The sequence below is a fragment of the Condylura cristata genome, unplaced genomic scaffold, assembly GCF_000260355.1.
Source record: "Condylura cristata isolate star-nosed mole 26May11 unplaced genomic scaffold, ConCri1.0 scaffold00007, whole genome shotgun sequence".
In the NCBI taxonomy this organism is placed as follows: domain Eukaryota; kingdom Metazoa; phylum Chordata; class Mammalia; order Eulipotyphla; family Talpidae; genus Condylura; species Condylura cristata.
Window position 1 is genome coordinate 50238016 of NW_004567108.1, and position 27096 is coordinate 50265111.

The 27096-nt window shown below is 34.0% G+C and overlaps 1 protein-coding gene across 1 annotated transcript in view; it reads right to left on the reverse strand.

The window, feature by feature from the left end:
* The window catches only part of NDUFS4 (NADH dehydrogenase (ubiquinone) Fe-S protein 4, 18kDa (NADH-coenzyme Q reductase)), an 81187-nt gene that overhangs the window by 46300 nt on the left and 7791 nt on the right, over nt 1-27096 (reverse strand). Inside the window, exon 2 of the mRNA XM_004678327.2 lies at nt 9751-9829. Coding sequence (XP_004678384.1) covers nt 9751-9829 — 79 coding nt within the window. The remainder of the gene's footprint in view (nt 1-9750; nt 9830-27096) is intronic.

A 27096-nucleotide genomic window follows, 5' to 3' on the forward strand; every position in this document is an offset into this window, starting at 1 on the left:
CTTACATCCAGTTAAACAAATTAAACAAGCAAGTTCCAGAGCAATAATATGCAGCTCATTTTGAATCCATTAAAGAAAACACTTTTTCTACAAATAAATTGCATAACTTCTAAAATATACTAAAAAAAATTAATAGAAAAATCAAACAAATATTAGCTCTCCTACTTACTGAAAGCCAAAGTTCCTACATAAATAGCATGGTAGAATTTTAAATTCTGGAAAACAAGTGTCAAGTACTATACACAATTTCCATACGCAGCAGGTAGTAAAGCAATAAAAGAACTGACACAGTTACTTTCCTTAAAAGAGACATACAATGGAGAACTGTTACACAGCCCTAGCATACTACAAATCTATGCATTAAAGATGTTGTGGCTATTAACAGTTTAAACCTTTACTGTATTTTACTAATTGGTTCAAAGAACTTTAAAGCTTTTGAAAGATAAAACATTCTAGTCAGTCCAATTCTCCAGCATTGTTCAAGTATTCCAAGTAGGAACAAAGAGGAAAATAAATCTGCTTTAATTGCTGAAGAATCACAGATAATAGAGATGGCTGAATACTGTAGAGGAAAGATCTTTTGTTCCTTTAACAATTTTAATATAGCAAGATCATTCTATATTTTAAGTTTTAATGGCTCTGATCTATATATAAAAACTATTATGACTAACATTCATTTCCTCTGCACTTAGTATGTTTTACGCAGCTTGATAATATGTGCCCATTTTAATTGGACATATATTTTAGAATGCTTAAAATAATTGTACATAATAATGCATCTGATGTTTTAATAATTGTTAAATATGAGTTAATTATTGTTTTAAAACTAATCCATTCCTATTTTAAATGATCAATTAAATTCTATATAGATAAACCTTTAGTAACTTTAGAGCATGCTTTATCCATAAGCATGAAAACAAACTATTTTAGTGTCAGTTTATGTTTCATAGCAGTTCATGTCAATATACATGTCATCAACAGAAATATTAAACCAAATACAATTCACTAATGTTCAATATATGTATACAATTATTTATTATGCAACTAATGTTATTAGTACATAATCACTGATTAACCTACCCCCAAATTAAAACTTTTAGTTATAATTAAAAATTATTTATTTTGTCATTAGTATTTTTCATTCCTTCAGTTCTTAATATTTTTCAAAGCAACCAAAAATCTCTCCCCCACACAAAATAGTTCCTTAAAAGACCAATTAAATATTGACCATTATACTTCCAAAATCATCAGTCATTATTTCTTCCTTAGCATTTTAAGCCAACAATTTTGCTACAATCTTAGAATATTTACCATTTTTTTCACTATCTTGTGAGCAATATAAAACCAATATAAAGAAGTATATTGTAAAAAATTATAGTTGTTTTTAAAACTACACTGCAAACTAACATTCATATTTAGTTAACATTTTCTCTTCTAATAGTCTCATCTAAATATTAAGAATATAAATTAGTATCCACAGACTGAAAAACTCAAAGAAACATTTTTCCATATTTAGAAAAAGTATTAAAAAAAGAAAAAAAGCCTGTGTTAAACTGCCACCATGTAAGGTTCTCAAAGGCTGAGTCTTTGATGTAAAATGAAATACTACTTAGTGAATAAAACATAAAAAAACTACTGTCTACCCTTCAAAGAGACATATCCTTTGACCCAGTGCTCCAGACTAAAGCCTTGAAATTTTTGCACAAGAATGCTGCGTGAGGAAAGTCCAGACAAAACAGACACTTGAGATGCTAGAAGGCTGTATAACCCCAATAGCAGACACTATTCCTTCCAATAATCTAGCAGAGATAGCGCTGCCATACACCAAAGAAAGTAATCTCACTAAAAGAAAACTGACCCCTTTAAAAAAAAAAAAAAGCAAACAGTCAAAGCAAATGTAAGCCTTTAAACTAAGGTTTATCTCTTTGTTCAGGTCACCTCCTAATGACTGATATTTAATTCAAGTTTGCAGACTTACAGAAGTTTTCATCTATAAACTTAAGTTTGTTAGGAGGCAAAAATAACATAAAACAAGTAACTGGTTAGCAAATATAATTTCTGAAGACTTGTAAAAACCATTCATTTTAACTCAGCAAATTCAAAGAAAATTTAAAAACTATCACAGCAAACAAATAATTCAATCAAATAACTTGCTGCCTGCAGACATTCTAAAACAGCAATATTATCACCCAATTGGCTCAATGTACCACTAATACCATCTGCTTAATCAAATAGCAATTAATCATTGAAAGCAAGTATCAGCAAAAAACAAAGCTGTAACTGCTGTGTTAATTGCTATTTGGAAGAAATCATCTAGGAGTAAAATAAATTGGCAAATTGGCAGCATTTAAAACATTGACTCTTTCACATTTTAAACTAAAGATATTAAGAAAAGATATTAATAAGTCCAGAGTATTAGGATTTTATATTACCAGCATGTACTATAATGTAATTTTTTAAAAAAACAGTTTAGAAATACCACCCTTCCCCATATACTCCATAGATCTGAAATTTATAGTTACTAAATAAAGTTCCCTTTTTCATATGTATTTATATTAAAGCTACATGTATAACCATCCTTTTAAGATTTAAGACAGGTGGTGCTAAAAATCTTTAAACAAAATAAATAAGCACCTAAATGAAAACAAACCACTGAAATTGTCAATATAAACACTGAAGCACAGTGCCTGGCAAACATTAAGTGCTCACTAAGTACTGAAAAAGTATCTGAATAACTGAGTAACTAAATGAAGAGTCAAGGAATGATGGCAGTCAATAAAGTACTACAGAAATAATACCCTAATGTCCAAACTATTAAGGCTAATTGACATTATTTTATATTAAACAATTCTCATATTGACAATATTTTTCTATTTTTTGTGTTAAAAACTTAATTGTAGCAATAGTTAATATGTATAGCAACAAAGTATTCATATTTTAAAAAAGATTATTAAAAAGCAAGTGGAAACTACACCTATGAAGGCCTAGTTCATACTTTATTTTGTAGGGGACACCTATTCAAAAATATACACCTAATTTGCACCTAATTTCCCTTTTGTATAGTCCAATTGAAATAAAAATATGGGTTTACTGTCAGGGGAGAAAATAATAATAATAATGAACAACTATATACCAGAGACATTTTATGGGGTGGAGTGGAGAATGGGATTCAAAAACTGGGGTGGGGTGGGCGGGGCAGTGCACTGGACTGTGGTGATGGCACACGGGTGATTTGTTGATGGAAAGCCCACAGGGATTACAACTGAGATGGAAAAAGGCACAAAATGAGGTAAAAATGACAAAATGAGGTAAAAATAAACTATTATATTATTTAAAAGTAATAAAGTCACTGTGACTCTTTTTGTTAAAGATTTATTTATATGCATACAAGAACTGGGATTACAGGCAGGAAATGTGGGGAGTGAGAGGATTTACCCGAGAGACAGTGAGGAGCAGAAAAAAGAGAGATAGGTTCACTGTACTTGAGTATTTACCAAATATACTGAAAGGAGACTGGGATGGGATAGGATAAAGTAAAAACATGTACTCTCTTAATAAAGCACAAAGGCGACATTTTCACCCAACATCTATGGCATAGCAATTTCTACAGTAGGGGGGGAAAAAGACCAAACAAATATTCATTATCTGTAGGGAATATCAAATATTTGGAGTCAATAACAGTGCAACTCACAAAAAGGCTTTTTGAACATTGTGCTTCTATATAAATTATTAAAATGCTATTCTCTACTCTTTCAATACTAAAAATCTTATTAATTCCAAGAGTAAATGAAAAGCATAGTAACCTATTTATACACATCAAAAAGACATTCTTAGAAATGATGTGAAATTTACTGTAGATTCTAATATAAAATTTACTAGTAAGCAGGAATTACAATTTTATTCTCTGATGTTTGTTCTCTGTTGCTCTCAATGCTATATAGTTATAAATAGTAGATCCTTTATACTAGAAGATGAAATACTTTTCCTCTAAAATAAAGATATGACACATGCTGTCAATATGTAACTGATGCCCAGAAAAGCATTTTTTTCCTTTGTACTTACAATAGTACTAATATCCATGAAGCACCATAAAAAGTCCTTTAATTTGTTATATTCTATATATTAAATTCTGTTAGGTATAACATTAAAAGAAAATTAAGGCTCACTTGATAACCTGAACTTTGATCTAGTCTGAAATAACAATTTAAAAATAAACAGTATAAATTTAAGATGGAAGAAATAAAAACATAGTAGCAGTATATGTAAACTATCTGCAGTTTTAGCTCTCTATGAAATCCACATAAGGAAAAAGTATAGGAACCTAAATTTTAAATTGCTTTATTAGAAATGCTAAGATGGAAAAGAGATAATCCCACCATACCCTCCCCTATACATCTGAAGTAAAAGCATCATAAGAAATCATGGAAATGCCATTTTAAAAGGGATTCAGTCTGCCCCACTCCCTGCCAGGACTAAAACAGTGCCAAAGACAGTACTGAGAGACTATGCCAACAACTGTGCCAAGGTGGGGGACTGGTCATCATCTGTGGGTTCTCACTATGCACTCAAATGCAGACACCACTCAGGCTAGGGTCCAACAACAGGGTTTATTTAACAAACAGGAGATTAAGGAAACAAAAAGAGTTCCTAAGGACATAATGCTAGGTATCTCATCTCAGATACCGTCTGCAGTGTACAGTACTCCCAAACAAAGATGCTGAATGGCACTGTGCTGTCAGTGAGGGACTGGAGCTGGTGGCACATTGGCCAGCAGTGCCTCATGGTGCAGTTCAAGGTGGCAGCCAGAGATTCTTATAGGTGGGGCCACTGAGGTGACATAGTAGCAGCCCACAGCAACAGTCTGAAGGTAGGATGGGCAGCACTGGGCTACCATTGATTCAATAGCACCAGGAGTTGGTGCTGGATAACCAGAGGCTATGGACAAGACAGCTCTGGTGGGCAGACACAGTGCAGGTCACCAATTAGTAATGTCAGTCAGCACCATTAATCAGGGGGTGGTCAATGAGACACCAGTAATAGAGTTCTTTGTGAATTACTGGTATGAACCAACAGTCAACAACTCAAACAACGGGCCAAGGCTGACAGTGCTCCTTACAGACAATGTCAGAAGCAAAGTTAAAGGCAGGTGCAGAGGCTGAGTCTTTACAACAGTCTACAAAGGTCTGGAGTAGTATATGGATGTCTGCTGAATTCCATGAAGGTTATCAGCTGACTGCTTCTTTCTTTGGAGGCTGCTGCTGACTGACTTAAGCTGGCTCCTCCTCTGCCTTATATCCTTTTCAAAGGTCCACATTCTGCAAAAGTGACTGTTCCATTTTTCAATCTAAGTGTCACCAATCCAGTTATCCTCAATCAGTTAACTTCCAATTTCAATACATATAATAGCTCAAGCCCTGAGAGTTCAAATCTGATTGATCCATTTAGCTTGAAAACCTGCTTGGTCCATTTATGATCCTGGTTTCAGAAATAAAAGAGAAAAGCCTACCCCTTGCCCAGAATAACCACACTGAAGTCAGGGCAGATTCATGGGCCAGACAGCTCTGATTTCAGGACTAAGCGAATCAATGATATTGGAACAGAGTTGTTTTCAAATATATAGAGGGCTGTCATGCAGAAAACAACATGCTCTACATATTACTAAGGCAAATTTTAAACCAATGGATATTAGTTTTAAAGAAATAGAATAGCACTAAATTAAGAAACCTTTCCCCTTTTCAAAAATTGATATATAATTTATAAACAGTAAAATTCATTATTTTAAATATATAATTTATTTTGAATATGGGTTTGACAAAAGGAACACCACCACAATCAAGATGCAGAAGACTTCAATCATATCACCCCCAAAACTTCTTTATGTTCCTCTTTTTGCATCCACCCTAGCAAACAACCTATGATCAATTTTCTATACCTAGAGTTTTGTCTACTCTAGAAAGTCAAATGCATGGATCTTATGTAGCCTTTGAGTCTGATTTCTTTTATTTATCATAATATAGCAGAGATAATATACATCTGTTCCTCATTGGTGTGTAAAAATTAAATGTATAAATGCAAAGGTTAGTCAGATTGTTTCTTATTACTGGAATTATGAATAAAACTATCACAAACATTGCATTCAAGGTTTTATGTAGACGTAAGATTTCATTTCACTTGGGTGAATATTTAAAATTGGGACTGCTCGCTTATATGGCAAGCCTATGCCTAGGAGAAACTAACAGTTTTCAAGATGGCCACATACCATCAGAAGTGTATGAGAGTTCCAATAGCTGCATCCTATTTAGCGCTTTGGTCAGTATTTTAAAGAAAATCAAATAAATATGTAGTGGTAGCTCGCTAGTTTTAAAATGCATTTGCATTATTACTGATAATGCCAAACATCTTTTCATGTGTTTATTTTCCATCTGATTATCTTCTTTGTAAAGTGTCCATTTGACTGAATATATTATTTAATTTAAAGGTAGTTTATATTTTCTAGATACAATTTGGAAATCACGTCCTTGAGAAATGGCGTCCTTGAAAAAGTCACCTTGAGGAAGGCTACCCAGACATTCTTCATGTTTTTCTCCTAACCCTCATGTTCTAGCAGTTCAGTTTTTATCTGTTTATTACTTACTGAATTCCTATATAAAATTTCTCTTGAATAAAAGTTTAACAACTTTAAAACTAAAAAAAAGAAACTGGAATCAATAACATAAATAAGCCCATAACTAGGTAACATCTAGTTATCCTGATTTTAAATTCCTAGGATCCATTTTGTGAAACTAGAAATAACCACTATAATTGATGCCTAATTAATTTTAGTCCATATGCTTCTGCCCAGGCTGTTCAGAGGCATCATTTATATTAATTTTCAAAACACATTACATGTGAATAGTCAATAGCAAATAATGGTTCTTACCTTACAATCAGGATCCTATCTTGCTTCAATTACAAATATAACAATAACTTAGAAATGAGTACTTAATAAAAAATGATTTACAAGGGCCTCTCTGGTGGCCCCGGGTGGTGAAGTCTCAGTGTTATCACTGCTGCAGCCTGAGTTCAATCCCTGGCCACATGGTGCAGCAGACCTCTCCTGTCTCCTTAGCAGTGTATTCAGTAAATCAGCCTGTTTTGCTCCCCACTCTCACTGGTGAATCCTCTCACCTCTAGCCTAAACCCCAGTTCTTCTATACACCAAAGCAAAAAAAAGTAAATAGATTTCCTCTAAAAAATAATTGTTTTAAAAACTGGCATACTTGGCCCTCCCTGGTGGCGCAGCGGGTTAAAGCACTGCACTGAGAAGCTAAAGCCACTTCCGCATGAGTTCGATCCCCGCCTGCCCCGGAGGCGACCACATGGCGAGGCAGACCTCTCCTGGCCCGCCCGCTGCTCCCCTCAGCAGAGTATTTCGTCGATCTGCCTGTTCTGCTCCCGGCTCTGTCTCTGGTGAATCCTCTCACCGTCCCCGAGTCTCTGGCCTGTACCCCAGCTCTGTATTCACAAATAAAAAAATCTTAAAAAAAAAAAAAAAAAAAAAAACTGGCATACTAATTTAATAATTGGTTTATATTACACTAATAGTGACATTAAAATGCTGTCTCTAAGTTGCCTTTTAAAATACAAGAATTTACTTCACATTTTCAAATATTTTATCATTGCTCATAAATATAGAATTTTTTTTCAAAATGCAAATAAAAGCAACTCCAATTTACTCAGTAAGTCTAACAGTAAATGACAAGCCCCTGGTCTTGTCATTGTGATAGTATCACTTAGTGTGCAGAAGTATGAAGTTGTGAACCCCCCACAAGCGTTATATCACCTACCTGGTTATTTAATGTTTTCACTTATAAACCCAAATGAATGAATGGCTAAAACTCATCTTTGAAAATTACTTAAGTGTTTCAGTTATTCATTAAGTAAATTGTTATATATTACTTCAATAACAGTAATCATACATAAAATTTCAAGTGATTACAGATAGCACTGCACTCTGATATTCTCACTGATAATACTCCAAGCAAGACATAACAGAACTAAGGAAAAGCTACATGGCACAATAGAATACATCTTAGGTATGCAACTGATTTTATGAAATTAAAAATACAACTCAAACCTGTATATCTCCCTGGCATGCTTCATATCACCTCGCTAAAAGCAACAGATTGCTATATGACTCATTTACTCTTCAAACTTGAAAGAACTCAGAAACATTGCTAATAAACTATAAAACTTGAGTTTTTTCATATAAATAAGATATCAGGATTTAAAAGAAAATTGATTTATAAAAAAATGTATGGAACGTGTGAATCCTCCTCTCACTCACCTATCTAATTTCTTTTATACTTAAACTAAATTCATGATGTCTGATGAATACTGGAAGGTAAAGTGTAATGTGATGAAGAGGTAGGGTTCTGCTAAAAAAAATCCAAGCCAAGTGCTTATGAACTTGAAGTCTGAAAGCCTGAAGCAAGAAAAAGAACAGCAAGTTCCAGAATTGGTGTGGCTGGAGCACAGAATAAAAAATGATAGTGACATTGGATAATAAACCTAGAAAGGAAGGCAGGATTTTCACACAAGATTTCAAAACTGACCTTAGTTAGTTCACTAACTAACTTATGTTGGGATTTTAAAGTTTACTCCCACACTCAGTAAAAAAGATTATAAAGGCTTTTTAATACAAGACAGTGACAAAAATCAGCATTTTAATAACATTTTAGCTGTCTTGTGAAAAAAATTAAAGGAAGATTAAAATATCTATAGAGAGCAATTAAGAAAGTAATAATAAAAAAGAAATAATATAGCAATCAAGGTGAAAAGATGATCTTAGCCTGTATTAGGATAATAGCAACGTGAGCAACCAGATATAAGCGATAATTTAAAGACCAGCCAGCCTTAAGCATAATATGTGAGTTTTCCAAATTTCCCTTGTTTACTCGACTATTATTTATTTTTATATTTTTATGGCCCAAAAGAAACCTGAGTGTGATCAATTATTTAATTATGCTTACAGGTTAAAAAGAGTATTAAAAGTCTGTACAAATGATAGGAATCCCACGTGGATTGCAACTGAGATGGAAAAAGGCACAACATGATATAAACTATTATTTTTTAAAAAGTCTGTACAACAATTAGAAGGAAAGTAACTAGGAAACACCCATATATATATTTGAAAATGGTACACTATGCACAAAATGAAAAGTACACAATCTTACTAGAAATCTTAGAAACTATAAAATTTGTCATTATGTAATATAAGTATTAAGTTGCACCTAAGTAAACCACTATTAAAAAATTTGTGATTACAAAAATTCTGTTATTGATCAACAAGAGAAGAGTAGTATTTGCTGCTAGTCTGTCAGGCATATGCAGACATAGAACACATATCCATACACAGTAACAGCAATGCTGCATGGTTCCAGAAATACCGAGTGTACTAAGAACTTAAAGTGTCTTACAACTTAAATAGGACTATAACTAAGAAAATTAAAAAACACATTGATTATAAAAATAAAAATGTTCTGACTGCTACTTATATACATCATTAAAATGGAAGTCATTTATCATTTTAATTTTCTTATTATTTGTGTATAATGGTTACTAACACAAATTTTATCTTTTAGCGACCAATAGTTCTTCTTAAAATTTATATAAAATCTAGAAATCCAAGTTCAAATCACTCTGAGAAGAAGCATAACATGGAAATAATCCTGGAGGTGGAATCACAGCAATGTATAGTAGAAAACTTACCAATTTTTCATCAACTGTTATGAGTTGCGAATCTCGAGCTTGGTCCTGTGCCAGCCTCCATGTGGAAGTGCTCAAGGACCTGCAGTGCAAGACTTTAAGTTAAAAAATGATCCATGCAACGAGAAAAAAGAGGCAGACAAATCTTACATAAACAAGCTACTTTAACAATATCTGTCTTATAAAACAAAAAGCATTGAAAGAGGACACAAAAATCCTTTTACTCCCCAATTAGTTCTGTCTGCTGAGTTTTTGGCAGACTCATACTTGACAGTTCACAACAGGCTGCACTTTATGTCACTCTACAGGCTCTCTGTCACAGAAAGGCAGCCAGTGACAAGAATTGCACTGCTCTCTCTGAGAGCAAAGCAACTAGCTAGTCACAACCAGGAAAAAAATTACAAAGCTGTATCAGTTTTTCCAGAATGCTTATTCCTAAATGATGAGAACAAAAAGAAAGTCTTAGCCATGTTAATGGCCTAAACTGTAAGTTGCAGAATTTAATTACATATCAGCAAATAGTTTTTTCACTCAAATTTGAATTCATGATTTATTTATATGATCATATTAACTATTTCTATTAGTTGAGTTTTGTATCCCATTCACAGAATGAAGTCTTAATAGTTAAATAGAAATATTAGGTCACAAAGCAAGTGAGCAGAGAATCTAGCTTCTCTTTATTAGCATCATCATGCTCACTAAGTCTTCTGCAGATTGCCTAAAGGTTTTTTATTTAACTCACACCAATTTATATTAATGAATAACAGAACTATCACTGTAGCAATTTAGCAGTTTAAAGGTATAAAATAGTCATGTAGATTTCTTTTTTAAACTAAGTTCATATAAATAATGACTAATTTCCAAACGAACTGCATAATATACAATCCTTTACTTTCTAAATGTAAAATAATCACAATTTTGATGTAATATATTATTACCATTAATGCAAAACTACAAGATTCAACTTTTACAAGCTAGAACAAAAAGGTTTATAAGGAATATACATATAACAAGAGAGTTTACACAAAATAGAAAAAGTCCTTACTTGTATTTTTTAAAATATCAATCTAATTATTTCCCAGATTTGTTATGATTCTTTATGATTCTAAATACACTGTTCATGGACACAAAACACATCTATATGGAAATTATTTTAAATTATGTATATAGGTATCTAAAATGAATGTTCTGATTGTTTTAGAAGTATAAGCACCATTAAAAGTATTATTTATTCAAAAAAAACACTAAGACCTATAACTAAACAAGAAAAACCCTATAAATACTAACCAAAAACATACTTTGCAAGAAAAACAGGAATCAACAAGGGGATACAAGGAAATTTCAAATGCTATCATTATTAGAAAACATGACTAAATTTCAAGAAAATTAAGCTATATAGTTCCTACAATAAAGAAAAGTATTAGATTAAAATAGTGCAAATTATTAGATTAAAAATCTATAATCCAAAGGCTATGCAATTTTAGGCTGCATGATTTAAGCAATTTTCTCTTGAGTAACAAAATGTTACTGTACATTAGTAAAATTCAAAATAAAAATTTAACTTTCCACAAAACAAAAATTTAGAAGGAAATTATAAAAATTTGAGCTGAAATTTAAAAAAAATGAAATCAATAAGATCAAAAGATGAAACTAAAAGCTAGCTTTCTAACAAAGAAATGAGACAAACTTCTATCTAGGAACAGAAAAGGCACAAAGGAGACAATGCTAGCAAAGAAATTAGGAAAAAGAGAAATTGCACAAGACATCTCAATAAGACAGAGGCTCATAAGAAACTACTATAAACACCTTCTATCAAAAAACTGTATAACCTAGAAAAATGGCAAAATTCTTAGAATACAATCTCCTGAAGCTGAAACAGGAAGAAATTGGAAAAGCTGGACATACAAAATTACATGGAAGGAAATTGAAACAGTAATAAAGTCTCCCCAAAAACAAAAGTCTGGATTCAAACAGTTCCATGAGAGAATTAACCAAATCTCCATTGAAAATATCTACCCTTCTCAAACTCTTCCAAAAAACATTGAGGAAGAGAATATTTTTTCCAAACAATTTTTTAAGATATGTTTTTATTTACTTGTGCATCAAAAATCTGTTGATGAATTAGGTTGTTTCTGCTAAAGATACTCATGAGTAAGTTTCTGTAGGAAATAAATTTGCAACTCATTTGGGTAAATACCCAGGAACAGAACTACTGGGTTATATATTAAGACTACTGGCTTGTAAGTCACTTAAATTAAGTCTTGATTAAAACCAAGGAACAGCCAAATTGTCTTTCAAATTGACCATAATATTCTGCATTCCTATCAATGAGACTTCAGGAAGTCTTTCAGGAAGTCTTTTAGGAAGTATGTAACTGCTTAGTTCCATAGCAAAACATTTGTTCATAAGCAAATCTAGCTTTCTGGGGCACACAATTTCTTAATTATTTATGATCATATGTTTAGGAAATATTACTAAGATTTCTAACTGAAATATTAAATAATGAGACTTCTTGGCAGTCTCATTGATACTACTATTGTTACTACTTAGGGTTGCCAGGCCCACCATATTGTAAGGAGCCTCAAGCTTCTCCACCAGAGGACTGATAAAAAAGAATAATTAATAGTACCACTTTGAGTGAGTAAACTGTTAAGTATGGGTCCTCTAGGTCAAGATCAGACATCCCAGCAGATACTATGGGGAACAGCAAAAGCAGCTGCCAGCCCTCCCTGGTGGCACAACTGGTTAAAGCACAGCACTATGAAGCTATCACAGCTGCTGCAGCACAAGTTCAATGCCCAGCCAGGGAGGTGACCCACATGCCACAGTAGACCCCTCCTGACCTGCCCGCTCCTCCCCTCAGCAGTATTCTTTGTCAGTTTTGCTCCCTACTCTGGCTCTGGTGAATCCTCTCACCCTCCTCACCTCTGGCCTGTACCCCAGTTCTGTATGTATAAATAAATAAACCTTTAAAAAAAAGCAGCTGCCAAATTCTGCCTAAACTTACAGATTTATGACTGCTGTTATTTTAAATAATTAACTATGGGATGACTTTAGTATAAGATACAAAAATATCCATACAAATAGTTCAGTAAGGCTTTATAAATACTGAAATTAAAGCAATAACTTCAATGTAACAAAAATGACCCGCTGGAATTTTAGACAAGTAAAATTCTTGTCTATAGACTATATTAAGGAGTCACTTAAATTAAGTCTTGATCAAAACCAATCATGTTTATTGTCAATTTATTACAAATTGAGTTAACCCACATTCAGAAACTGCTCAATTCCACACTAAACATAATGGAAACATTACTAGGAGTTCTAGTTGAAATATTAAATATATACATATCCTCTATACCAAAATAACTTAGTATTAATCATCTCCAAGTCAATGATAATGAAGATGTTCAAGATTTTGAAACAGAGAAAATGTTTACTGTCTTCATTATACCATACCCACTAGACAGAATAAAGGGCTGATTGTTAATTAAAAGAAAAATGAAGATGAAGGGGTCAGGGAACATTTTAATAGTCCAGTAAAATATGTGGAATAAAAAGAAAAGCAAACTCCTAGATACATTTTGTTAGGTTAAATGGAAACAATAGTGAAGAAATTTAGTTTGTAACATATTCACAAATAAATTCTTTGATTTTATTTTATGTGTATCACAATGGTTTCTAATCTGTTCCTATACCATTTAATATTATCTTAGTATGTTCAACTGGTCAGTTCAGCAAAAATTACAGACACTTACATCTGTCCGTTTTCCTATTCTGAATCAGGTGAAACTTCTAGAGGAAATAACAAGCAGTTGTGCCAAAACTTTAACTCAAGCCAAAAATTTAAACTAATCCTTTGTCATCCAAGAGACTGAGACAAAATTTCTCCAAGAGGGACAAGGGTAATTATGCTCACATACCAGAATTTGGAATGGAATTAAGGAGAATGTGGGCAAGGTACTGAAAGGCAGTAACAACTTGGATAGAATGATGGCAAATTTAAAGGAGAAGGTAAATGTCCAAGTTTATAGAGACAGGTTATCAAAATATAAATGTAGTATAAAGGGAGTAAAAAAAAAAAAAAAACAGATTATTTTCTCCATATCAGCTTTGATCCTATTGTTTAGTTTTGGACATCTCACCACCAAAAACCAAAAAAGCTATGAATTTTATCTTCAATTCAAGTATTTTAAGTATCCAACTTATAGCTTATATTCTATAATATAGCAATCTTTTGGTTTAAAATTCTTCATCAGTCAAGTTAACTATCGAGATTATGGTTTATCATGAAAATATTAAAATAAAATATATATATATGTATTTAAAGAGTAAACTTGACCACAGAGAATATGCTGAAATTTTAAGACATGACAGTTTTAACAGACTAGCAAAACATTTGCTCATAAGCAAATCTAACTTTCTGGGGCACACAATTTCTTAATAGCTGATGATCATATGTTTAGGAATAATTACAATAGTACTTACATGGAAAAAAAAATCACTGACTTTCTTTTTGTTTAACACTTTTGAAAATAGTCATGTAATGACTTCAGAGGTAGTGCTATGTTAAAATTCCAGATTTACTACTTAAGAGCAATATGATCTTGAACAAATTACTTTACAACTCTGCACTTTAATTTCCTCATCTGCAAAAATAAAGATAATAATAACTCAGAGTTATTGGCAAAATTAAATGACATGTTAAGTAACTGGTATAGAGTGTCTAGAGAGAAACAATTTTTTACTTTAATTTTTTTAGTAACAAGCACGATCAGTTCATTCACTCAAAGGGACCTGACAAAACATTTTTTGAGACTTTTTCTTAAAAAATGTAAACAGCTAACTTTTCTTTTTCTATCTAAATAACCACAAGTTACTACCAAATCCACTGTTCCACATTGTTCCTATCTTCATTACCATCATCTGTAGAAATACAATAATCACCTAATTAATCTCCATACTTCTAGTTTTATCTTCCACATCAGTAAATAATTATAGCAAATCAAGCCACCCTTTTGCTTAAAATCCTTTAGGAAGGGGGCAGTAATTCACCTTAAGAATTTCAAGTATTTACAAATCGAGTACCATGATTTATAATTTATTTCAATAGCTTAAGTAAAACATAACTGTTTATATGCATTTTGGTCATAAACAAAATGTATTAGCATATATACATATGTATATCTCTATACAAATACATACATGCAAAATGAAAAAAACAGCAAAAATATTAATGTTAAATCTAAGTAGTAGATTTATGGATGTGATATACTCTTAACATGTATGAAGATTTAAATTAAAAAAACTAAAAATGAAAGCAAAATGAAAATTGTGATTAGTATGCTTAATTTGTCAGAAAAGTAAGACTGTATTTGCTTGAATATGCAGATAAACTTCAAGCATAAGAAACTAATAAAGACTTTTTAAATGGTTAGGGATTTATCGGTAAATGAGTGGATGGGACATAAAGATAAAAGGAAGACTATTACATATAATGCACTTCACATAACATTCTGCATTATGTATTAAATATATTACACTGAAAAAGAAGGTAACCATAGTTTTAATTTTTACACAGTTGCTGTGAACATTAATGAAATAATATATATAAAGTCTTAACTGTGTGCCACTGGGTTAAGGCTCAGTAAATGTTCTGTTAACACTTGTCCAGCTATTGAAATAAAAAGATAATCTTATGTATCAATTGTACCATATAATTTTAATCTCCAGATTAGGGTGGCTACTTATACTTTCCAGAAGAAACTACTTTAAATACCATTATCAAAATCTATGTCAAAAGATTTTTAACTGGTGTAAGTTCAAATTAAAATCATTATTCCTTCCATGAGAAATTAGTGGTACTTGAAATACATGATTGCTAGAAAACTATACAACACCCACTGAACAAAGCTTAACAATTAAACTTAACAAGCTCAGCAGTCTACACTTTCAAACACTAAAGATCTAGTGTTCCATTTGGGTGCCCTGCTTTGAGGAAGAAACTGATGCCTGACTTAACCAGTCCCCCCATCAGACTACAATTTTTAAACTTTAGTGAAGAAAGATTCTCCTCTAGGGTCATGAACCACTTCTCGAACACAATGCCACCTGGCCTGACTAGAAGACGGATCATTCCTATCATTACTAATGATCTACCTTTAGTGAGTCAAGGTATCACCTCTTAGATCCACTAAAATGATTAAATGACATATAAATGACAAGCACTGACCCCAGTTCTAATATATTCTAATAAAATTATTATTTTTGAAAAACTAAAACTGTTAAACTAAATCCTAAATCCCATCACAAGTTTTAAAGATTTTTTTAATAGATTAACCCTGAAATTCATACTAACTCTTAACACATGGATTCAACTAAAAATGTTCAGAATAAAAATAACTAAATTCATTTCCCTAAATAGCTACATTGGATGCTTATTGCCAATGGCTTCTTGTAGAGAAATCATTTTTTGGAAATCAAAGAAGATTTGCAATAAATTTCTGTAACTAGATGTGATTAATAATAATTCAAAAAATCCTATACAAGCTAGCAAAACAGTGCCACTTTGAAATATAGTACATGTATTTCTAAAAATAATGTAATCTAAGGCTCCCTGGTGGTACAAATGGTTAAGTCTCAACGGTAAACTATCGGTAGCCACTGCAGCACCAGTTTGATCCCTGGCCAGAGAACTGGCTCACATGGCCAGCAGACCTCTTCCATTCTTGTCCCTCAACGGTGTGGTTTAGTCAATTTCCCTGTTCTGTTCCCCACTGTCTCTGGTAAGTCCTCTCACACCCACCCCTACCTCTGGCCTGCACCCCAGCTCTTGTACGCATAAATAAATCTTTCAAACAGAAAAAGCAAAACAATGCATGTCTGTAAATTTGAGTTACCTATTAAATTGTTTCAACTTAAGAGAAAATTCAAATAGAATAAATGCAAAATATGATCTAGGTTTTATCATTCCATAAACATAACACAGTAAAATACATATGTACAAAAGTCAACACCAAGACACGTACATACTCAACTTCATATGGCTATATCAAGAAAACAGCCTGGGCCCGCCCTGGTGGCGCAGCGGGTTAAAGCACAACACTAAAAAGCTAAAGCCACTTCAAAATGAGTTCTACCTCGCTTGAGTTCTATTCCCGCCAGCCCCGGAGGTGATCCACCCGCTGCTGCCCCCAGCAGTGTACTTCGTTGATCAGCCTGTTCTGCTCCCCACTCTATCTCCGGTGAAGCCTCTCACCGTCCCTGCACCTCTGGCCTGTACCCCAGTTCTGTATGCATAAATAAATAAATAAATCTTAAAAAAAAAAAAAAAACGTACATTAAAAAGCCAGAATTTTTCTACGTTTCAACTTTTAAAAATATTCACCTGAAGATGTCTGTTAACTTACAATAATTGATGAATATCCAATATCAAAATACTTCTGAACACAAGTCTAAAAGACCTGGCAAATTAATTCTTATCAACCACATATATATACATACTGTATACCAAGAATCTCATTTCTGTCCCCTCAATTCATCAAATATCCAATGAAAATCTAAATCTTATGCACAATTTTAGATCCAGTAGCTATTAAAATTTTATTGGGGAAAGACAGATATAAACAATTTCAGTGTTTGAATGCAAGTGGTAACTCTATACTAAAGGCATATTCGAAATTATTTTCTAAGCATAGGAAATGGTGGGTATGTATGATATGGCAAAATTGTATTCAGATACTTTTGTCTTCATAACTAATCATCCAATGCTGCAGGGCTGAGAATTAAAAAACATTTAGTGTATTACTTCGATTTCACCCACACATTTAATTCCTACTATGTGTACTAAATAGTCTTGGCAACCATGCTCATAACTTTTTCTTAAATGCAGATATAATACCACAATACTGACAGTTTAAATTTTGGTTGAGAAGTCACAAATTCCTTGTTTTCCAAAAATTGCTTATATTTTCTCCTTACTTCCCTCCAATAAAGTAAATGGTAAATTTTAACAATATTTATAATACCCCAAAAGACCTTAAATCCTAGCCTGTATTTGTAAATAATATAAATTTGAACAAATCGAAATAAAATTACATAATGTGTTTAATGTGGACTGTAACAGCAGAATGTGTAATTCTAAGACTTTCTCAGATTCAAAAGTCTGAGAATAAAAGTACTTATTCTGTGTATCAAACAGTGCTATTCCAAAAACCTACAGCATACTGCCATGAATTACAGAAAGCAATACCTCTTTACCACTGACAGTTATTTAAACTTGCATTTATAAACATCTTCTCCTTTTAATTTTGGTGGGAAACTTCAGAGCTCTCACAAAAACCCAAATCACACAAAATGTTATCTGACAGAATTCCACTGCACATTTTAACAAACACTGCTTTAAGCTTAAATTTGCAATATTAATACTCAGTTATAAGACATAAATGTATAAAAGTCACCTTTTTTGAGTAATCTATACTATCACTGTACGTGAAGATTATATAACATCTAAAACCCAAGTAGCTACATCATCTTAAGGAAAACACAATCCAAAATGTTATCCTGCTTAAGGAGATGCTACTATGAATTTTTTATCTCATTACAATTCTATAATCAAGTAAGAGCACAAATGTTTATTGAGTGTATTATATGTTAAACATGGTATTATACTACAAAAACAAAAAGAAGAAATAGTGCCTGTTCTCACAGAACTTCAGTATAGTAGGCAAAACAGGCAATCGCAATAAAATAGACTAAATACTAAAAAGAAGTAAAACACAAAGGGCTCCTAAGCCATACAGGACTAGTCTTTAACAAACTAAGTTTGTGCTTCCAACAATGCTACTTAGAGAAAGTGATGGTTAAGCTGCCACCTAAAGAGTGAGTAAGATTTAAATAGGCAAGGGTTGCTGAGACAGGGTAAAGGGCAGGGAGGCCAGGAAACAGCATAAGAAATAGTCCAGGAAGGCAGAATCTTCATTATAGAAGAGGGTGAATGGGGGGGTGGGGGGGTAGCGGGTGACTATAGTCAGGAATTGCAAGTAGTTCAGAATCACTATAAAATATAGTTTGTGTACAAATAGTGAAGGCAAAGATAAATAGATGGGACTACATCAAGTTAAAGAGCTTCTGTATAGCAAAAGAGACATTATAAAAAACAGACAGCCCACTAATTGGGAAAACATTTTCTCACACAAAAGTAGTGATAAAGGACTGATCACAAAAATATATGGAGAACTGATGAAACTCAACAAAAATAAACAACCCCATCAAAAAATGGGCAGTAGAGCTAAAAAGACACTTCTCCAAAGAGGAAATGCAGATGGCCAACAAGCATATGAAAAAATGTTCAACATCACTCCTAATAAGGCAGATGCAAATTAAAACCACAATGAGATACCACCTCACCCCAGTGAGAATGGCACATCTTCAAACAACTAACAACAACAAATGTTGGCGAGGATGTGGAGAAAAAGGAACTCTCCTGCACTGCTGGTGGGAATGCAAACTAGTACAACCACTATGGAAAGTGTTGGAGGTTCCTCAAACTGCTAAACATGGAGCTTCCCTACGACCCAGCAATTCCACTCCTAGGTATCTACCCAAAAGACATAAAAACACTGATTGAAAAAGATACCTGCACCCCCATGTTTATTGTTGCTTTATTTACAATTGGAAAAACATGGAAGCACCCCAAATGCCCAAAAGTAGATGACTAGATAAAAAATATGTGGTACATATATACAATGGAATATTACTCAGCAACCAAAAAAGAGAAACACATGCCTTTTGCAGCAACTTGGATGAAGCTGGAAAAGATCAAGCTTAGTGAGATAAGCCAGAAAGAGAAAGAAAAATACCGGATGGTTTCACTCATAGCAGGAGTATAATGGACCAGGCGAGAAAATAACAAAAATAATGAACAACCATATACCAGAAACATTTTTGCGGGGGTGGAGTAGGGAATGGGATCAAAAACGGGGGAGTGGGAAGGGAAGTGCACGGGATTATGGTGATGGCACACGGGTGACTTGGTGATGGGAAACCCGCGGGGATTACAATTGAGATGGGGAAAAAATGTACAAAATGATGTAAAAATGAACTGTTATAAAATAATATATATATATATATATATATATATATATATATAGTTTGTGTACAGCTGGAGATTGAGCCAGGAGGGATATTATGAGAGGATGAATGCCAAAGAATGAACAGAAGATATGAACAGGGAATACGCACTCTGAGGCACACTGAGAAGTCTGGACTTTATACAGTATGCAACATGGATATCAAATTAAAACTGAAGACATGGAGCCCAGTGAAGAGGCAGGATGATAGCTGCCACAAAAAGGGGGGAAACTGAATGAGCTAGAAAAAGGTATTCAATGACTAACTGATAAAAGGTCTTACGATAGGAAGAAAACAAGAATTATACTTAGGTTTCTCCTTTTAGATAACTGGCTGAGATGCTGGTGACAGCTACTCAGAAAAATTAAAGGACTAGGGGAGGCAATGATCATCATCAAATTGTTTCAGATATGCTATGATGGAAATATCTATAGAAAATCCAAGTTAGATCCAAGGGTCTAGAATAAGAAAAAGAGTCACATCTTTGATGGAGAGTAAATCCTAAAATCAGAGTGTCAGTGAAAAACTGCAAACTGCAAAAATTAAATCTGGAAATCCTTTAGGAAGCACCCCCACCACCCAAAGAAGATCTAGGTACCATGTTTTCATGAACAAGTTCTGTAGCACTGGAACAAACTGCGCTTTCTTTGGTGGAGTACTAAATGATCACTAAACCAAATGAGAATTTGAACGTTTAGCTGCTTTCAAAATATTTTCCATTTTTTCTAGTTGCAATGTATATACACTGATTTTCTTGAATGAAAAAACTGCATGATATAAATGAACTATATGCAACTAGAATTTAATGTAAGTAGATGGCAACTGAAGTCATGGTAAATAATAAGATACAGGGAGAATGTGTCTTAGTCCTATTGCTGCTTTAACAAATTACCACAAAGTTGGTGGGTTAAAACGACACAAATTCATTCTCTTAGGTCAAGAGTCAAAAATTCCTACAAGGATATTAAATATGTAATCAGGTGTGGCATCTTCTGGAGTTTCCTTTTGGAAAATCTGTTCTTTGCCTTTTCCTACATTTAGAGGCTGCTGGCATTCCGTAACATGTGGTCACTATCACTTTAATCTGTTTCCACAGTGACATTTCTTCTCTTCTGATTCCTCTTGTGTCCTTGTAAGGGCCAAAATGACTACACTGGTGGGCCCATCAGGATAATCGAGGACCATCACCCCTCTCCAGATCCTCAACTTTATCACATCTACAAAGTCCCTTTTGCATATAACATTCATAGCTCTAACGATTAGGACATGAACATCATTAGGAGGAGGAAGAAGACATTATTCAATACACTACAGAGAATATGCAAAATACAAAGGTAGAGATAATTCTTTACTCCTTATACTGGGTGCTGGTCCACAAAAACTCATTTTGCCATTATGTTTCCTCACATATTCATGTGTATATAAAATACTATATAAGTATTATATAGAGTGAAGGCTAGAAATTAAATTGACAAACACTGAGGGAAGTGAAGGAATGGGCACAAAATGATTATTCATATGGACTTGAAAAGGACTAATGCCAAAATATAAGTCAAAGAAAGAAATCTTTCAAGAATGAGAAAGTCATCTCTTTGTATTACAAAAGCCATGTAAGTTAAGGACTGTGAAGACTCTCTTCACTTAGCAACAGGGTCACTGCAGACTTTAACGAAAACTAGTTCAGTGGAATGCCAAAAACAGATTGCATTGCACTGAGGAGTGCATGGGAGGTCACAATCTGAAAAAAGCTAATTGCAGATAATTCTTTTATATACTCATACCTAGAATACTATAAACAGACAAAATCCAAAATGCTCTGATAATCAAAAAAAGAAAAAAAAAAGGAGGAGGAGGAACTAGAATCAAGGTAAAACTTATGAAAGAAGAAAAATAATAAGGTAGGGAAGGAAGAACAAAATGGGGGGAAAAGCAGCCATAAAACAAAGATGATGATGATACTACAGCTGACTAAAGACTTAGCATATGTCAGGCAGTCCCAAACTTTTCACATAGTTTATTAATCAAAATTATGTCCATTTAAACTCAACAAAAATAAACAACCCCATCAAAAATGGACAGATGAGCTAAAAAGACACTTCTCCAAAGAGGAAATGCAGATGGCCAACAAGCATATGAAAAAATGTTCAACATCACTCCTAATAAGGGGGATGCAAATTAAAACCACCATGAGATACCACCTCACCCCAGCAAGAATGGCACATCTTCAAACAACTAACAACAACAAATGTTGGTGAGGATGTGAAGGAAAAGGAACTCTCCTGCACTGTTGGTGGGAATGCAAACTAGTACAAACACTATGGAAAGTAGTTTGGAGGTTTGAAAGTGTATGAAAGTGTTTGGAGGTTCCTCAAACTGCTAAACATGGAGCTTCCCTATGACCCAGCAATCCCATTCTTAGGTATCTACCCAAAAGACACAAAACACTGATTCAAAAAGATACCTGCACCTGTTTATTGCTGCTTTATTTACAATTGGAAAAACATGGAAGCAGCCCAAATGCCCAAAAGTAGATGACTGGATTAAAATGATGTGGTACATACACACAATGGAATATTACTCAGCAACCAAAAAAAAAAAAAAAAAGAAACACATGTCTTTTGCAGCAACTTGGATGGAGCTGGAAAAGATTATGCTTAGTGAAATAAGCCAGAAAGAAAAAGGTTTCACTCATAGCAGGAGTATAATGGACCAGGCGAGAAAATAATAAGAATAATGAACAGCCATATACCAGAGACATTTTGTGGGAATGGAGTAGGGAATGGGATCAAAAACGGGTGTGGGGAGGGAAGTGCATGGTGATGGCACATGGGTGACTTGGTGATGGGAAACCCACGGGTGCTGCGCCAGCACGACAGCAGAGATGGTCTGAGCGAAGGATGTCAGGATTAAAACACACACTTCATGGTCAGCAAGCAAAGGCACACTTTATTCTTCTCTCCTTCCCTATTTATACCCTTCAGCATGGAGCCTGGGGCTGGGGGTAGGCAGAAGCTCTCAGCAAGTGCATCAATAACATGCGACAATAACATGGGGGGTCAAAGAACAGTCCCGTAAATATAAGGCAGTAAACACAAGGCAGAACACTTCTCGGCTCCTGTTTTTCTGTTCCAGCACCCATGGCTCATTCTTTCTGTTTCCACACAACAGTGTGCATATGATTCTGTGGGGGAGGTGGGGAGGTATGTCCAGGCAAAGGACCCAACACACGGGGATTACAATTGAGATGAAAAAAAAATGTACAAAATGATGTAAAAATAAAATATTATATTATTTTTTTTAAATTATGTCCATAGGACAGAAAACAGGCACAAATAGAGCTGGGAGGCTTCAGTGGCAGGGACTCAAATGTAAATAGAGTTCACTCCAAAGCATGTGGTACAACTACTACGATAGGCTTAAGTGATGGATCCAATACAGTAGTTTAAGTATGTGAAAGCTAAGAATATAGCATAGAAATACAGCAAATATAGCAAGAGTTAACAGATAATATCTGGAAAGCAGTTTTCCTAAAGATAGAGTCAAGGACACTAGTAAGAATTATTAAGGTAGTTGTCTACTACAGTTCAAACTCAAAACCAAAATATAAAATTTGGGGCAAAATAAAAAGTGGCGTCCCCATGATGGGTCACTTAGAAGTAGTAACTATCATTCAGATGAACATTAAACCATGAACTTCATTAGCAACAGAAAAACAATTAGCAGTAACAGTATCAACTAACGGAAGAGGAAGCTCAAATCTGACATGACCTCAGCTGCAGGCTGTGCCATCCCACTCCTAACCCTGCAATGAAAGGGATGCAAAAAAAAAAAAAAAAAAAAAACCCTACCATATTAATCAGGATGTTAGGGGACAGTGAAAAAAGCCTATTAAGGCAGTTGTAAGAAAAAATTTTAACTATCTGAATCATTTAGGCAATATCACTGGATCACTGGAGAAACACAGGCTTAACCCAGGAAATGAGAGATTATTTCAGTTAATGGCACTGTTCTAGTCTCAAATTCAAATAAAATCCTATTGGTGATCTTTTTTTGTTAGATGGTTGTACACAGCCTTTAGTCTACACAGGGACTTCAATATTCCTTTACCTACAAAGTATGGGAATATTCTATCATGAATTTTTTTTAACATGGAATTGTATGGTAGAAAACTCTCTTCCCTGCAGAATTTCTATTATTTTATAGTTAAGTGACCTCAACTTCCAAACTTTCAAATCCTTTGCATGTCTTTCTAGAATATTGATGAAGAGAACAAATATTTACAAATGAGTTATTTATAACCCTGGAAATAGATCAAACTGTAACTGTCAATAGATCTAAAATGACATCACTCAATTTCATGAGACGAAATAACATATATAAAGGAATTACTTCCACGCTTAAGTACTCAATAAATAACACCTATTGGAATAAATATTAGCAACACTGTCCTTCTCCCCCAAAAATAAGTTAGAGATTCTCAGATGGTAAGGAATCTTGTAACAGACACGTTTGGTGTTCACATCACATTCCTATGCCCACCTGTCATTTCAGCCACATCTATAGGTGCTCAGACTCATGTTACCCTCTAGCACCCCACCCAAGTGAACCAAGCTATTATGTTTCAAGACTACATGAAAGTACAGAAGAGTTAACACATTCAATCACAGGGTAATGAGAACCAGTGGATAAATGTTCAAGTCTTCCATCTTTCAAATAGGTAATCTTGAAAGGCATTCTGTTTACACTGCTGCCAGTTCCAATGGAACTGAGCCTCTACTGCTCACTGTAGCAATCTCAATCTTACAATCTTTTCTTCTTTCCTTGTCTCACTACCAGACTCCTTCCTACTCCCAGATAAACTCTCAAATAAGTCACCTGCACACATGTCTTTGGTCTCAGACCCTATTACTTTAGGAATTGTCAAACTAAAACAAGACCCTGAAAGACAACCACCTGCCAGTCATTTGAATATCTAAGTTTCTACTGTGAGAAACCCACAACTGAGAAAGGTATACCAAAGAGCTAGCATAAACAAAACATTGTATAAGATCTAATATCTGTGGAGGAACTGCAAAGCCTGGAATTTATCAATCTTCTAGAAATGTAACTCTGAAGCTAGCTAGATAGGCAGGCAGACATAAATGTATTTCTAGAAAAGTTAACAAAACTTCTAATAGTTATTCAAAATAGATTTGACTCCCACATCATTTTAAAGAAGTTAAGACAGGCCCTCCCTGGTAGCGCAGCGGGTTAAAGCACTGCACTGAAAAGCTAAAGCCACTTCTGCTTGAGTTTGAGCCTTGCCTGCCCAAGAGGTGATCCACATGGCATGGCAGACCTCTCCTGGTCCGCCCACTGCTCCCCTCAGCAGTGTACTTCGAAGAACTGTCTGTTCTGCTCCCCACTCTGTCTCTGGTGGATCCTCTCGCCGCCCCTGCACCTCTGGCCTGTACCCCAATTATAAATAAATAAATCTTAAAAAAAAAAAAAAAAGACATACTGATTGATGTTCTAACCCAATGATTCAGTGTATTTTTCTGCCCACTTACTGGGCAACAAATATCTTTCATTAAATGCACTGATGTTCAACCAAGGACACGTGTATTTTGAAACTCTGCTCCATTTCTGAGATTTATTAGGTTAATCTTTCCCTTTCTCTCACTAGCTGAGAGTCAGTGGTCACATAGTAACTTTTACAGTCACTATTAGATCTTTTAAATCTACTCAGATTTTTTTTTAAAGCAAGAAATATTAGAATTTAGCTTTAAGAATAATTTATCCTAGTATGGCTGATCCTGGTAAGATATAGGTAAGCACATTCTACTGTGAATCTCCCACTCAATACAACCATAAACTCTAAACAGAATGTATAAAACAGCTAGTTAAAAACTCAAAAGTACAGAGCAGGTTGCCCTGTAAAGATCACCAGAATGAGAGCAGTATCATTCAACCAGTATTTTTTATATTTTTTTTCTCCAGTGTCTCCAGCATGAATTTCATACAGCTGGAACCTCAGAAGTGGTATTTACATAAAGGAAGGACTCTGCCTAGGAGTTAGAAATGAAAGTACCTGAAAAGATCAAGTGTGGAAATCACTCAGTTTTCCCTGATCTTTGATGAACAGCCCAGCTATATAGGCAATCCCACGGACACATGGAAACATAAAAGAGCCAAAACTTTGAATGAAGGAAATGTTCTTCTGCATTCATTGAAGTTGTGACACCTATTAGGAGGGTATTTTTTGTTGGTTCTCTCCCTATTTCCTGTCACTTTGCCCCAATATGGGTGCACCACAGGGTTGGGACTAGAAAGTAAAATAGTAAAAGTGACGAGTACCTGGATGCAAACTAAGAAAAGATACACCAGAGAACTGGATTTTCAGAACTTAGCAAAATTAAATTGAAAATGAGTAACAGATGGAACAAAAAAACTATGAATACTTGGAAATTAAACAAAACATTTAAAATAATCCATGAAGTCTCAATGAAATAAAATATTCTGAAGCAAATAAAAAATACATGAAAAGAAAAGATGAAAACACACTTCCGGCTCACTTTATGAGCCCCACAATTATCCTGATACCAAATCTTAATAATGACAATGACAAAAAACTACAGACTAATATCAACCATAAACAAAATGTGGTAAATCCATACAAGGTAATTATACATCATAAAAAAGGAATAAAGTACTGAGACACGCAACAACTTGAATGAGCCTTGAAAACATTACGCTAAATAAAAAATGCCGTTACAAAGGATCACATGAGTCCATTTGCATAAAATGTCCAAAATAGGCAACTGTATGACAGAAAATATATCAGTTACATCTCAAATTTACTAAAAATCACCACCAAATGCAATTATGTATTATTAAATTGCTAAATTAAAAACAATGGCAATGCCAATATTGATTATACAGAGCAACTTACAGACATTACTGATAAAAAAGCAAAATGATACAACCACCCTAGAAAATAGTATGGCATTTTCCCATAAAGTTAAACCCCTATTACAATGAACTAGCAATCTTCTGAGTATCTACTCTACAGAAAGAAATGTTTACACAAAATCTCACACACCAATGTTTATAACAATTCTTTTTATATGTCAAAAACTGGAAATAATCCAAATGTCCTTCAAGAAGGGAATGGATAAACTGTACTACATCCACACAATGGACAGCTACTTGGCAATAAAAAGGAATAAACTACTGATA